Here is a 12,011-nt window from a genome sequence, read left to right on the forward strand (position 1 = left end):
TTCTCGAAGTTAGCTTTTTTTCCTTCTTTGTTTAAAATATTTTTGAAGGGTATCTTCTTATAAAAATATATTCAAAGGTATTTCTGTATATGTATATTTCTGTATATTTCTGTATATTTCTGTATATTTCTGTATATATAAAAAACATATACAAATTTAGAGTGAATTTTATAGAAGTATATATAATCTTAAGTAAAAGTAACTTGAACTTACAAGTTTTCGAAAATATTCAAAGGATTATTTGAATTTTATATAGTTAAAACTCTACTAACATATATAGTTAACAAAACTCCTAATACTCATATTCTTGACTTTAAAGTCAGGTTCACCTATTATTTAACCAAATATTATCCAATTTGGCTGCACTGACACCCTCCACTGCAGTGACACAGCAAATGCGTGTCCCTCTACCTCGAAATACCTCTGACGCAAAAAATGTTAATAAAAATCATTTAGACAAAAGAAACTCAACTGAAAAAAATAAAGGGAATCGAGAAGGTGGGGGCCTCATGGGGCAGTGTCAGTGTGTTGCAGTTCAAATTGTGTGAGACCATTTCTCAGCTCGTTTCTTAAGCGTTTCAAATTTACGGAAAAAAGCAAGTGGAGTGAAGAATGCTGAAGCCATGGAATATTAATTTGGGGCAGGTAGAGATATGCAAATGAATTCGTTTGAACGTTAATGAGTTGAAAAACGCCTCCTGTCTTTGTTTTTTATATATATTTTTCTCTGTTTTTTTGCTGTTGCTGCTGCTGTCGGTTTGCTACTGAACTTCGGTTCGGTTCACTTCAATATTAATTAAAGAAAAAGATTTTCGTTCGCCTCGCTCTTATTTTTCTGCTACTCATTCTGGTTCTCTTCTAGTGGCCCCGTCGTCCGTCGTCAGCATTTTATTTCCTTTAATTAATCATATGCAATTTGGAGTCTGAGATCTCTCTCAAGTTGCCTGGCTCCGGCCGTTGATCCACTTAATTATTTAGCAATTTATTCTCACAATTGTTAACAATTCTCTTTTTTGTGTTGTGTTTTATTTGTAGCGTCACGTTTTGCGTAGTTTGGTAGCCAAGGCATCGGGTTGTTGGTTTTTCCACAGTTTTGTGCCATTAAACTAATGAAATTAGGAGTGCTGCTGCTGCTGCTGGCCAGCGAAACTCTATGCTGATAAGGCGAAAACTATTAAGGTTTTTTGTGTGGTTTTTTTCATTCTCCCCTGGTTTATTTTTTTTGGCTGGTAATTAAAGCGTAATTAATGGTCGAGCTTCCGATTCGATATGGGGAGCCTGCCTGCCGCCTGCCGCCTCCTTGGCATTTTTATTTGGGTTTTGTGTGTGTGTGGTGTGCGATTAATCAAGATCAATTAAAAAGAGTTCAAACTATTGAACTATGCGCGTATATAAAAAGGCGTTCCATGGGAAGCAAAATAATACGAAAAGTTAAAGACTTTTCCAATCCATTATGATTGTTTTAAAGGGTGGTCTGATTGACTGGGCGTGTGATTGTAATTTTATTTTATATATATATATTTTTTTAGGGGGGATAGATTTAAGTGGGCATATTCCATGCATCGTTAACAGAGCTATAAAAAAAATATTGAAAGTAAGCCTGTCAGAGCACAGTTTAAGTTTAATTTAGGTTTATGGTTCAATTAATAGAGGTCCTGATATAAAGAGGATAATTTAAAAAAAAAATTAGTATAAGAGATACTGTTTATTTACATTAAATAATAATATATACACAATTTAATCAATTAGTTTATGATTCATAAATAAAACAAACTACTGAAAACGTTTTTAACCAAGAAACCCTATTAATACTAATTTTAATGATCCAACCTTAAAACCATTTTGCAAAATTCTTACTTGAGAATTTTAAGGCAAAATAATTGCCTTGGACTGGAAGTTTTTACTCTTATACATAAGCTTTTTTTGATAATTGTATTCCTTAACTTTACTTTATTTAAATATTTCCTCAACTTACTTCCTTAAAGTAAAAGATTTAAGCAAAAGTATTTAAAACTAAAGATAACAATAAGTTATGCAACATTTTTAACCAGAATATCTTTTGTTTTTTATTACTTATATTATATTAAGCCAGGTGCTTGAGGAAAAAATTATATATCTCACGTTTCCAGCTTAAGCACTCCACAAAAAACACCTTTATAGTATGTTTTTTTTTTTGCTAGCTTTGAATACATTTTTTGTGCCAAGACAATCTCTGGGTAAATATCTTTATAAACTAAAAAAAACACACTTCTTGCCCGCAAAAAAACACCCCTGTAGAGTCTGTCTTATCAACTTTTCATTTAATTTACTTAAATTTCTGTTATCTTTGAATTTGAAATTGTGTCATTAAAAATGTCAAGCCATAAGCAGGGTCATAATTTACCTGCTCCGATCTGAGCTTAAAATCCATACTCAATTTCCCTATTCAAGATAACACCGGCCATAAACCAATTCTCCAAAATATTCGCATTAATTTTCAACCGAAAAAAGCTACAAACAAGAAAAACAAAAACAAAAATGTTATAATAAATGCGTATAAAGCTGAAAATCAATCAATTTGTGTATTTTATTGTGCCATCCATGTTTTCGGTGCCCGTGTTTTGTATATTTTTTTTTCTCGAGACTGTTTGGCATTTTCAATTGCCATTTAATTAATTAATCGACTTTAAAATTGTCATTTCAAATGTTTATCACTTATTAAAAATCTATGCGCAGACAAGGCAGCCGCACACACACAAAAGGCCGAGGTGCATAAATTTCCCATGAGTCGAAATCAAATAAATTCGTATAGATATTTGGCAAATAAATTCGGTTAAAACATCGTTCGTCGTTTGTCGTTTTGTCGGATCAACTTGGCCAAAAGCAAAAGGCTCCAGTTCCAGCTTAGATCAACTGACAGTGATAAGCTGGGGGCGCTGCTGATGGCGTTGGCCCCACACGCATTAATTTCGCTTTTGGCATTCATTAACCAAGTTGCCTGTGGACCAGACATGAAGACAGGCCCGGCCGTCCCAAGTCAGGCGGTCAGAAATACTCGCAGAAATACATGAAAAACAACAACAGAAAAGAATAATAACAAATCTTAAGCGAAAGAAAAATGTTTTTTGTGATTGCGTTGGCCAGAGGTTTTTGGCTTTACCGGGTCTTGGTTTTTGTTTTTGGTTTCTGGGTCTCTGGGAGGCGACTCGCTAAAAACTCGGACACGCCACAAGTCGCTTTCAAGTGGGAGTTGGTGATGGTAACGTGAATTTATTTACTGGTAAGAAGTTATAATAACCTTTTGGTATATTTTAAAATTTGTAAATTATTTTTAATGAATTTTACATATATATCATATGTTATTTATATTAATATTTGTTTTGTTGTTAAAACTAATCATGCTACAAGTCTGGGACTTATAAATTAAGTTTTCTAAAGAGAGATGGTGTTTTATTTAATTTTAAATGGAATTGCTTTAATACGATTCCGCATTTACTTTTAATTAGGTTTTTTTTAAAGCTTCTACAAGGCTTGTCATACAAATTTTAATTATATATACATACATATATATATATTTCAATTTATTTTTTTTATATAAAATTTATATTCTTTTCTGGGTATAATAATTGCAGTCCAAAGCTTAAAACGCATTGAAAGAGCCATTTCCGACCCCATAAAGTATATATATTCTTGATCAGCATTAACAGCGGAGTCAAACAAGACATGTTTGGAAGAAAAAAAAATTTACTCATTTTTTTTTTTTTTTAGTTTTGTACCATTTAATTTTTTAATTTTTAATTTAGTACGCAGTTTTGTTTATCCATTAAAAACTAGCATAAAACAGCTTTCCGATTGAAAATTAATGCATTTTTGGCTTAGTTATGACCGATTTTTAGTGCAAGGGTTTAGAAATATAGGGTTTCCGAAATTAACTTTATATTTCTTGTAAATATAAATATATATATATATATATAACTCAAAATATTGAGTTTTTTACTTAAATTGGTTACCGAAATAAAATTTCTTTCTTGTTTGCATAAAATTTTTAAATAAATATACATATATCTATTTAGATTTAATACTTTCCTGAACTAGATAAAGTTTTATTTTATTTCTAAGAGAATTTCTGAGAAATGAACTAGACAAAGTTTTATTTTATTTCTAAGAGAATACATATAAATTAAGCGCGGTTTAATAGTTTAAGTTTGACTGACATATATTTTTTTAGAAAGGGAAGAAGTGTAAATACACTAATTATAGATATATAGCTTATAGATATATAGCTTATAGATATATAGCTTATAGATATGTAGCTTATTAAAATCTGTTTACATAACTATAAAAACATAATTTTCAGAGTAATACAAATACTTCAATCACTAAAATCGAAATCCTAAATGCTTACAGTATTTATAAAATACCATTTACTTTTACTCTTTTAATAAAACCTTACTACTTAACAATTTAAACATATATAATATATGAAACAATCCATATATCATGCACTATATTTAAAATACAATAAGCAAATTTCATAGACTATCCCCTCAACATTTCCTAGATATTATTTTGCCAAAGAAAAAGGAAAACCCCTCTCACGTTTCCATCACCAATATGTTTTAACCTGGTCTGTCTTCTGGTTCGCCCCGCTGTTACTGTTGGTTTGTCTTATGAGTTGTCCGACGCACGATGACGTTTAAATTTCAAATGATTGATTCCCCGCTGGCAAAAAGCAAAAAAAAACCAAAATAACAACTTTGATTAAAGCCGCAGCAGCTTCAAACCACGCCCCAGTTGAGTTTTCCCGCAGATCCCCGTTCAGGAGGCCCATGTACTTGTAGACGTGGCTAATAACACAACGTATAGGGGCAGACGGGAAACGCTTGGCCGAAAGGCTGATTGGAGAGACAGGCCTATTTGCGTGCTTAAATATTTTAATTAAAGAAAAAGGCCAGCGCTTAACTAAGCGAGTCAAAATATTTTGGAGGCAGAAACCCGCCCCATTTAGCTTGTTGTGTTTTTTTTTAATTGCAGTTTACATGTCTATTAACAGGCATCCATCCATCCACCATGTACAGGTGTATTTCTACCCCCTTTTTGTGTCTTTTGGCCGCTTTTTAATTGCAACTGTCATCAGGTGGCTAGCGGTAATTGACGGCCGGCTAAATCGCTTCGAAATACATATTTCCACCTCAAAAACATATGCTAAAAAAATGTGTATGTATGTAGCCAGACCGCACTGAATGAGCTGTCAAGGAAACTCGATCCGTATGCCTGGCGGAGAGATATGGAAGAAAAAAATTCAACAATCGATCAAAGCCAATAAACCGCATAAAATACTCGAATTTCCCTGTCGTCGACGGTGTCATATGCGAAAAATTAACACAACAATCATTTCACACGACCATCCACCCCCCATTCAGGTGGATTCACACATAATTGAATCGGATTCAATTTAATCGATTGCAATTCGGTTTGTTTGATTTTTTTTTTTTGCAAAAAAGGAAGCTCTAATTGGGGCTGATCGTGTTACGATTTTGTCGGTTAGATATGAATGGGGAAATTCGAGTGGAAAATTTACACAGAAATTGAAATAGAATAAAGAAAGGGGAATGAAATAAATGCTGTAATCAAATGCAAAGTTAATTTGATTTGAAATAGAAAACACCACTTGAAAATTAGATTATAATAAAATACTATTGAATAGTAAAACATAAACAAGTTGTACATAAACTAAGTGCTACAAATAAAATAACATTAAACCTAAAATCTAAACTAAAACTTGCCGGTTTGTAGTTAATAATTTTTCAATATTATATAAAAACTCTTATATTCATCAAGCTGTGATAAAATTATTTAAAACAAAAATATCAAAAGAAAGCTTGTTTAATAAAAATTACCTCATTCAAAGTAACATTTCATTTTCGCTTTAAAAAGAAATATAACTAAAGTATACCTTTCCCTATCTTCTTTAATTTAATAACAACATTCCTTTACCAAAACTAATCACCAATCAGTTAAAGGGCAGCTTTAATGTTTATTAAAAGTATAAAACATACCAAAAAGTAGCAACAAAAAGGAGAAATAAGAAACAGAAAATTATAAAAGCCAGAAAACCGCTGTGCTAAAGGCAAGAAGCAACCAAAAAAATTGTATCTGAAATGAATACTTATTATTATCGCACGAAAGACTTGCCGCCGTTTGTCATCAAGGTCTTGCTTAATGGATGTGGTTAAATTTTTTTTGTTCAACTTATATAAAATATTTTAGCTGGTGTTGTTGTTGTTGGAGTTTTTTATTTGTTATTCCCTGGCTACCGCAGAGTCTGCAGTGAGAGGAAACAGTTGGCGAGGTGCGATCAAGATCGCTTCTCTGACTCTTCTCTGGTGTTTTTTCACTACACAGAGGAAAAAATTGGAAGGATTTCGAGTGATCAATTAAGGAAGAAAATATAAATATAAAATTATAAATTTTTATATTTAAAAAGGATGAAAATATAAATAAGGAATTATAAATTTGTAGAATAGAAACAGAAGAAAATATTATTAATTTATAAGTTTGTATAAAATAATTAAAATAAATATATACAAAAGATACTTGAGGCTTAGTCTTTTGGATTTAATCTTAATCATTCAATGGCTAACTTTTCTGAAAACATAAACACCAATAGTTGAAATGTTTTTCTAAATAATTCGATTTAATCACAAAGTCTCATTAGGTATATTTTTTGATGGGGATTGAACCTCAAAATATTTGAAAAATATATACACCAGTTTAAATATTTTTCTAGTTATTTCGATTTAATCACAAAGTCTTATTAAGTATATTTTTTGATTGGGATTGAACTTTAATATTTGCGCTTTTAGTTATACATTAAATTTTATATTCTATATTCGCATTATATTATATGATTATATTTTTTTTTTATTTCAAATATTAGTTCACTTTTGGATACAGTTTTGTTTACAACTCTAATTGAAATAAATATAATAGTTTCGAATAAGAAAACAACAAGCAAATCAAAATGTAACCAACATAACTAAAAATCGTTATATTATTATACATATATCTTTATATTATTATATTATATTTCTATATATTTTAATTACATATCGATTTATGTATTATCGTTTATATTATATTCTATCATATTTTTATACCCTTACAGGGTTTTATAATTTCAGTCAGAAGTTTGCAACGCACTGAACCTCCGACTATATGAAGTATATATTATTCTTGATCAGAATCAACAGCCGAGTCGATCTAGCCATGTCCGTCTGTCCGTTTCTACGCAAACTTTATTTCCAAGTCTTTAAAGTCACTTTTATGTTTAAAATCAACAGATACTCGAATCTTAATTAATTAATTAATAGGAAATACCAAACTGTTGAAAGACTTTTGGTGATAAATTTTTCTCCCTGTGATTTGATGGTGTATATATGTATGTATTTTTTTTTTGTCTTTCTCCCAACTTGCCTGTCTTGCCAGCTTGTTGTCGCCTTAGTCATTGGCGGCTGCTGTGGTCTCGCTCCGCCGGACAAAACCTCAATTGGGGCCACCGACTGCGCCCTCCTCGCAGAGCATCCAACTTCACAACTTTGCGCGCTTATCTTAATTGTTGCTCGCATATTAATTTCGTACCTGCTGTGCTGACAACAAGCGCCTGGCCTGGTCATCGAGATGGAACTGGAAGCTGGGAGCTGGAGATGGAAGCTGGGAGTCAAGAGAGGCCATCATCCTGGCCAATCAATGGTCTCTCATTCGGTAACGATGTCGCCTGTCGTTGTCTTACTTTATTGTTGACAAATTAATAGATTGTGTTGTCCATATTAACACGTTTACGTGTTGCGCTTCCTTCCGGCCACAAAATGTGGATCATTAAAAATGCATGAGCATTCCGTCGGCTATCGCTCTGATTAGTAATGAAAATGATGTTCCAAATCGAATGCATTTTAATGATTGTCGGATATTTCTTATTTCGGTTTAATATCAGTTGAAATTTTAGCTTCAACTATAAAAAAACTGTTATGTTTATTTAGATTTTTAATGGGAATAATCAAAATAAAGATTATTCTTAGTATCTTCTACCACCAACGACTCCAAAATGTGCTTGTCATGGCTGTAAGTTGCAATTTTTCAGTTTCTAAAAAGCCTTCATCTATGGGTTCTTGTTCTATGTTTAAATAGGTTGCATCAAGTTTGTTTAGCTAAAGTATAAAAATATTATAATAATACTATTCATTAATAATAACACACCTAACTTACCTTAACTTCAAAATCAGAATCTATTAATTGAGCTTTTAGTATTAAAGGACCCTGAGTACTTGGCTCTCTCACTGATTTAAGAATTTCCAATAAAGAATCAATATATCCCCGACTCAAATCGTGAGTTAAAAAAATATACTTAAGCTTCTTACAAGTTCTTAAAATTGGCATTATTTTATCTACAATTGTTTCGTGAGTTGAAATCATATGCAAATCTTTAAGTTCACTTAGCTTAGTGAGTACCTGAAAACTATCTTCATTGGAAAATCCGACAAGGAGTTTTTCTAGATTTTGTATTCTTCCAACTTTTAAAGATTCCTCGTAATCTATAAAAGTTCTATTCAGCATAAGGCTACGTAGTATCGATGAGGTCTGTAGAAAGTCCAAGAGATCACTTAGTACATATCCCTCAGAGTTCTCCAAGTACAAATCTGTTAGATTTTGAAGAAAACCAATCTGTTCAATGGTCTTATATAGACTCTCTTCATTATCATCGATACGTTCGGGATGCAGAGTCAGGGAAAGCTTGGTTATTTTCTGATGATCCGGTTGGCATAATTTCCTTAAAAGATTTCGCAGACATTCAACCTTAAAGGAAGTATTTAAACAGAGTTCCTTTAAATTTGGCAGATCACCCAAGAGTTCCCAATTGCTAGCACTTTCTGATGAATAACCCAGAAAGTAATCCGAGTATTTAGAGGCAACCACCTCGGCTTCATTTAAGTTTTGACTACATTTCGTAGTGATTATCTTATTATGTGGCTTATTAATGTGACTTTCAGGAGATGGAAGACACTTTTGGCAACTGCGTCGTTTTAGCCAGTTTTCTAAAATCCAAGGATTTAATTTGGTAAATTTTCTTCCTAGTGATAATCTTTCCAAAGATTTCATGCGACTAACTTGAAAAATCTCCTCAGAAGTGAGTACAATATTATGAATATTGAGATGACGGAGTACTTGATTTTCCTTAGAGGCCAGCAGTTGGAAGAGTTTTTCCAAAGAGCCCTTGGGATGTACGGTTAAAGTTAGAGATTCGAGTTGCTTTAAATTGGCTAAATGTTCAATATTTTGGGAGCAATATAAACCGCAGCTCAGGATTTTCAAGCTACTAATTTGTGATAAAGCTGTAAGTTCTTCAGGATCAACTATAGGAATTTGTAGTTCCTGAAGATTTTGAAAAGCTAAACTTTTAAAGAGAGTTCCAAGAGAACCGTCGACCAGTGTGCCTTTAATTTCAACTTTTCTCAAGTTGTTTAAATCCTTAAGCGAATCAAAGATGCTGTGATCAACTTCCGTACCAGGAAAGTATAGAGTTAGTGTAATTTTATTATTGCTTTCATGAATAAAGCGTAGTTCCACTTCTTCAGTTTTTATTTTATCCACTCTCTTAGCTTTTTCCAAAAGCCCATTAAGTTGTTGAACCTTTGAGGCAATCATACTTTTCAAATGTTTAAATCTGCAAAATATAACCTTTAAGGATTGAATGGCACCAAGTGCATTAGCTTCCTCTGTATTCAAGGGTTTATCTCTCAAAAACATTAATTGCTGAAGAATCTGTGGCTTTTTAGAAGCTAAAATACAAAACATTGTTTGTCCTAAGAAGCTACCGAAATCTCCAATTAAAATAAGATGGCTTATATTTAATCGCTGGCAAAGGGAGACGATGACTTGAGTTATTAAGGAGTCTTCCATAACCTTAGAAATATCAAATCTCAAACGAAGGACCCCATCTTCCTCAGTAAACGACATTAAGAATCTATATAAATCTGACACGATTTCAACACTGGTCCTGGTTATTAAAGGTATTAAGGATTCTATTAGTTCAGTCTGCTCTGATTGATCAATTTTTATAGATAGATATTGTAGCCATGGAAGCTTTACCAAATTTGCAATACTTGATACATCTCTAAAGGCACTTTTTATCTTTCTTAAAGAATTTGTTTCGGATAGCGCCTGGGTCTCTTCCTTACTGAGAAAAATATCTGGAATGAATATTTCCTTCAAATTACTGAATTTAAGGCCTTTGAACAAGTCGACGAGAGTTCCCTCTTGGTGTTGTCCATTTAGTCTTAATTTTTTGATTTGCGGTAACTTGGCAATTGGAGCATATTCCTTGGCATCTACATCTGGTTTTAGGGTAAAAGATAGCTTCTCCAGATTGTGGCAATATGGCACAATATCAGACAAGCGTCCATATAGCTCAGTGCTCTTAAATTCAAGATAGTGTAGCTTTGGATTCGAACGACACAACTCGATGAGGTCATCAGTAGTCATTCGTACATCAAGATGTAAGCTTCTCAAGTTGCCCAACTCGGGCACATTCTCAAAGGTATAGCCTAAAATTCTCAAAAATCTCTATAAATTGACAGTATTTAGTATTTTTCCCAAAAACACTCACCCTGAATTTGTACCTTCAAAAAAATAAGGGTTTTCTTATCTTTGAGTGCACTTGCAAGGGTCGCAAATCTATCGAAATGATCTGGATGGAACTGTTTTGGTTCATAACTGACCTCTACGCACTGCAGTTTTTCATTTTCTTCGATGGCATTGAAGAATGATTTCCAAAATATATCCTTATCCTTTTGCGAAATTCTCTTTACGACTTCATAACGACCCGATAAATCTATATTTATCCGCTCGGAGTTATTAAGAAAAGTGTTCTCAATGTCAAGTTCATCGTAAAGCTGCGGATTCCACTGCTTAAAAGCTTTTGTTATGCACTCAAGACATATGGCAAAGTTAATGAGATCCAAGTACTTCACCAGGTTGTATCTATCTTTTAGACTATCGGCCTTTTCGCAGTTTATTTTGATTTGTTTAAATATCTCAAACCAACAATAGCTGGTCAAAGTAAAGATTTCAGGTCGGTTCATATTTTATTTATTTTATTAAAACTACACAGCACAGCCGACGGCTAAACAACGCAGTTACTTGAGAGATACTGAACAGAACCTTTTAATTCCACAATCAAGAAATATATGTTATAGTTTACCAAATCGAAGTTTGTATACACTTTCGTTTGGTAAATTCTGTCGATAATGCTTTTTAATAAATTTTTAATTAAAACCTTCAAGATCTTCTTCAAAAGTTTAAATATTTGTTAAGATTGTATCGTCTGATGAAGCTGATTAAGAATATATTATTTCTGACGATAATGCTTTTAAAGACATTTAATAAAGTCTTTAGAAAGGTTGCTAAAATTATTGAGACATAATTTTTTGAGATTGTTATTTTAATTGTACTTTAAAGTACCTAACACATTTTGTACTTATAGAGCACTTACTTTATCACAGTTATAATTCCTTATAAGAGTATGAAAAAGCTCGCCTTATCAGTCTATATAAAGCTATTATATAGTAGCTTTTGATATGCAAGAGGGTTTGGTTCATATAAGAAATTAAATAATAATTAATAATTAAACAAATATATTTTCCTTGAAAACTTTCAACTTTCACAAGAGAGCGACATCTTGTTTAAGATGATTTTAATTAGGCGCGTGATAAGAGGCCAGATGCAGAATCCGCCGGAAGCGATTTACGTGCCAGCCAAGAGAGAGAGAGAGAGAGAGAGAGAGAGAGAGAGAGAGAGAGACTGCCAACTACGGATCAGATAAGCTCGATCCACACGCTTGTATCTCAAACCCAAATGATTGATTACGCTGGCGCGTCTGACAACGATAAACGAGTTGATTAGCAACTTCGACCAGATCTTCATCTCCATCTCCATTTCGATCTTGATCACCAGATTCAATCTTGGAAACCAGAGGC

At 32.7% G+C, this 12,011-nt stretch overlaps 1 protein-coding gene and 1 long non-coding RNA gene across 2 annotated transcripts in view; both read right to left on the bottom strand.

Moving 5' to 3' along the window:
- LOC110176284 (uncharacterized) overlaps nucleotides 1-12,011 on the bottom strand; it is a 344,989-nt gene that overhangs the window by 30,902 nt on the left and 302,076 nt on the right. The gene's annotated exons all lie outside the window — the stretch shown is intronic.
- Nucleotides 7,949-11,187, bottom strand: LOC110176176 (uncharacterized). Its single transcript, XM_020942418.2, has 3 exons — nucleotides 10,643-11,187; nucleotides 8,245-10,580; nucleotides 7,949-8,186 (listed from the first exon to the last, which is right to left on the bottom strand). Exons 1-3 carry the CDS (start codon nucleotides 11,115-11,117, stop codon nucleotides 8,064-8,066), a joined length of 2,934 nt encoding a protein of 977 aa, XP_020798077.2. The 5' UTR covers nucleotides 11,118-11,187; the 3' UTR covers nucleotides 7,949-8,063.

This window comes from Drosophila serrata, unplaced genomic scaffold, assembly GCF_035046125.1.
Source record: "Drosophila serrata isolate PLE 108 unplaced genomic scaffold, ASM3504612v1 contig_272, whole genome shotgun sequence".
NCBI lineage: Eukaryota > Metazoa > Arthropoda > Insecta > Diptera > Drosophilidae > Drosophila > Drosophila serrata.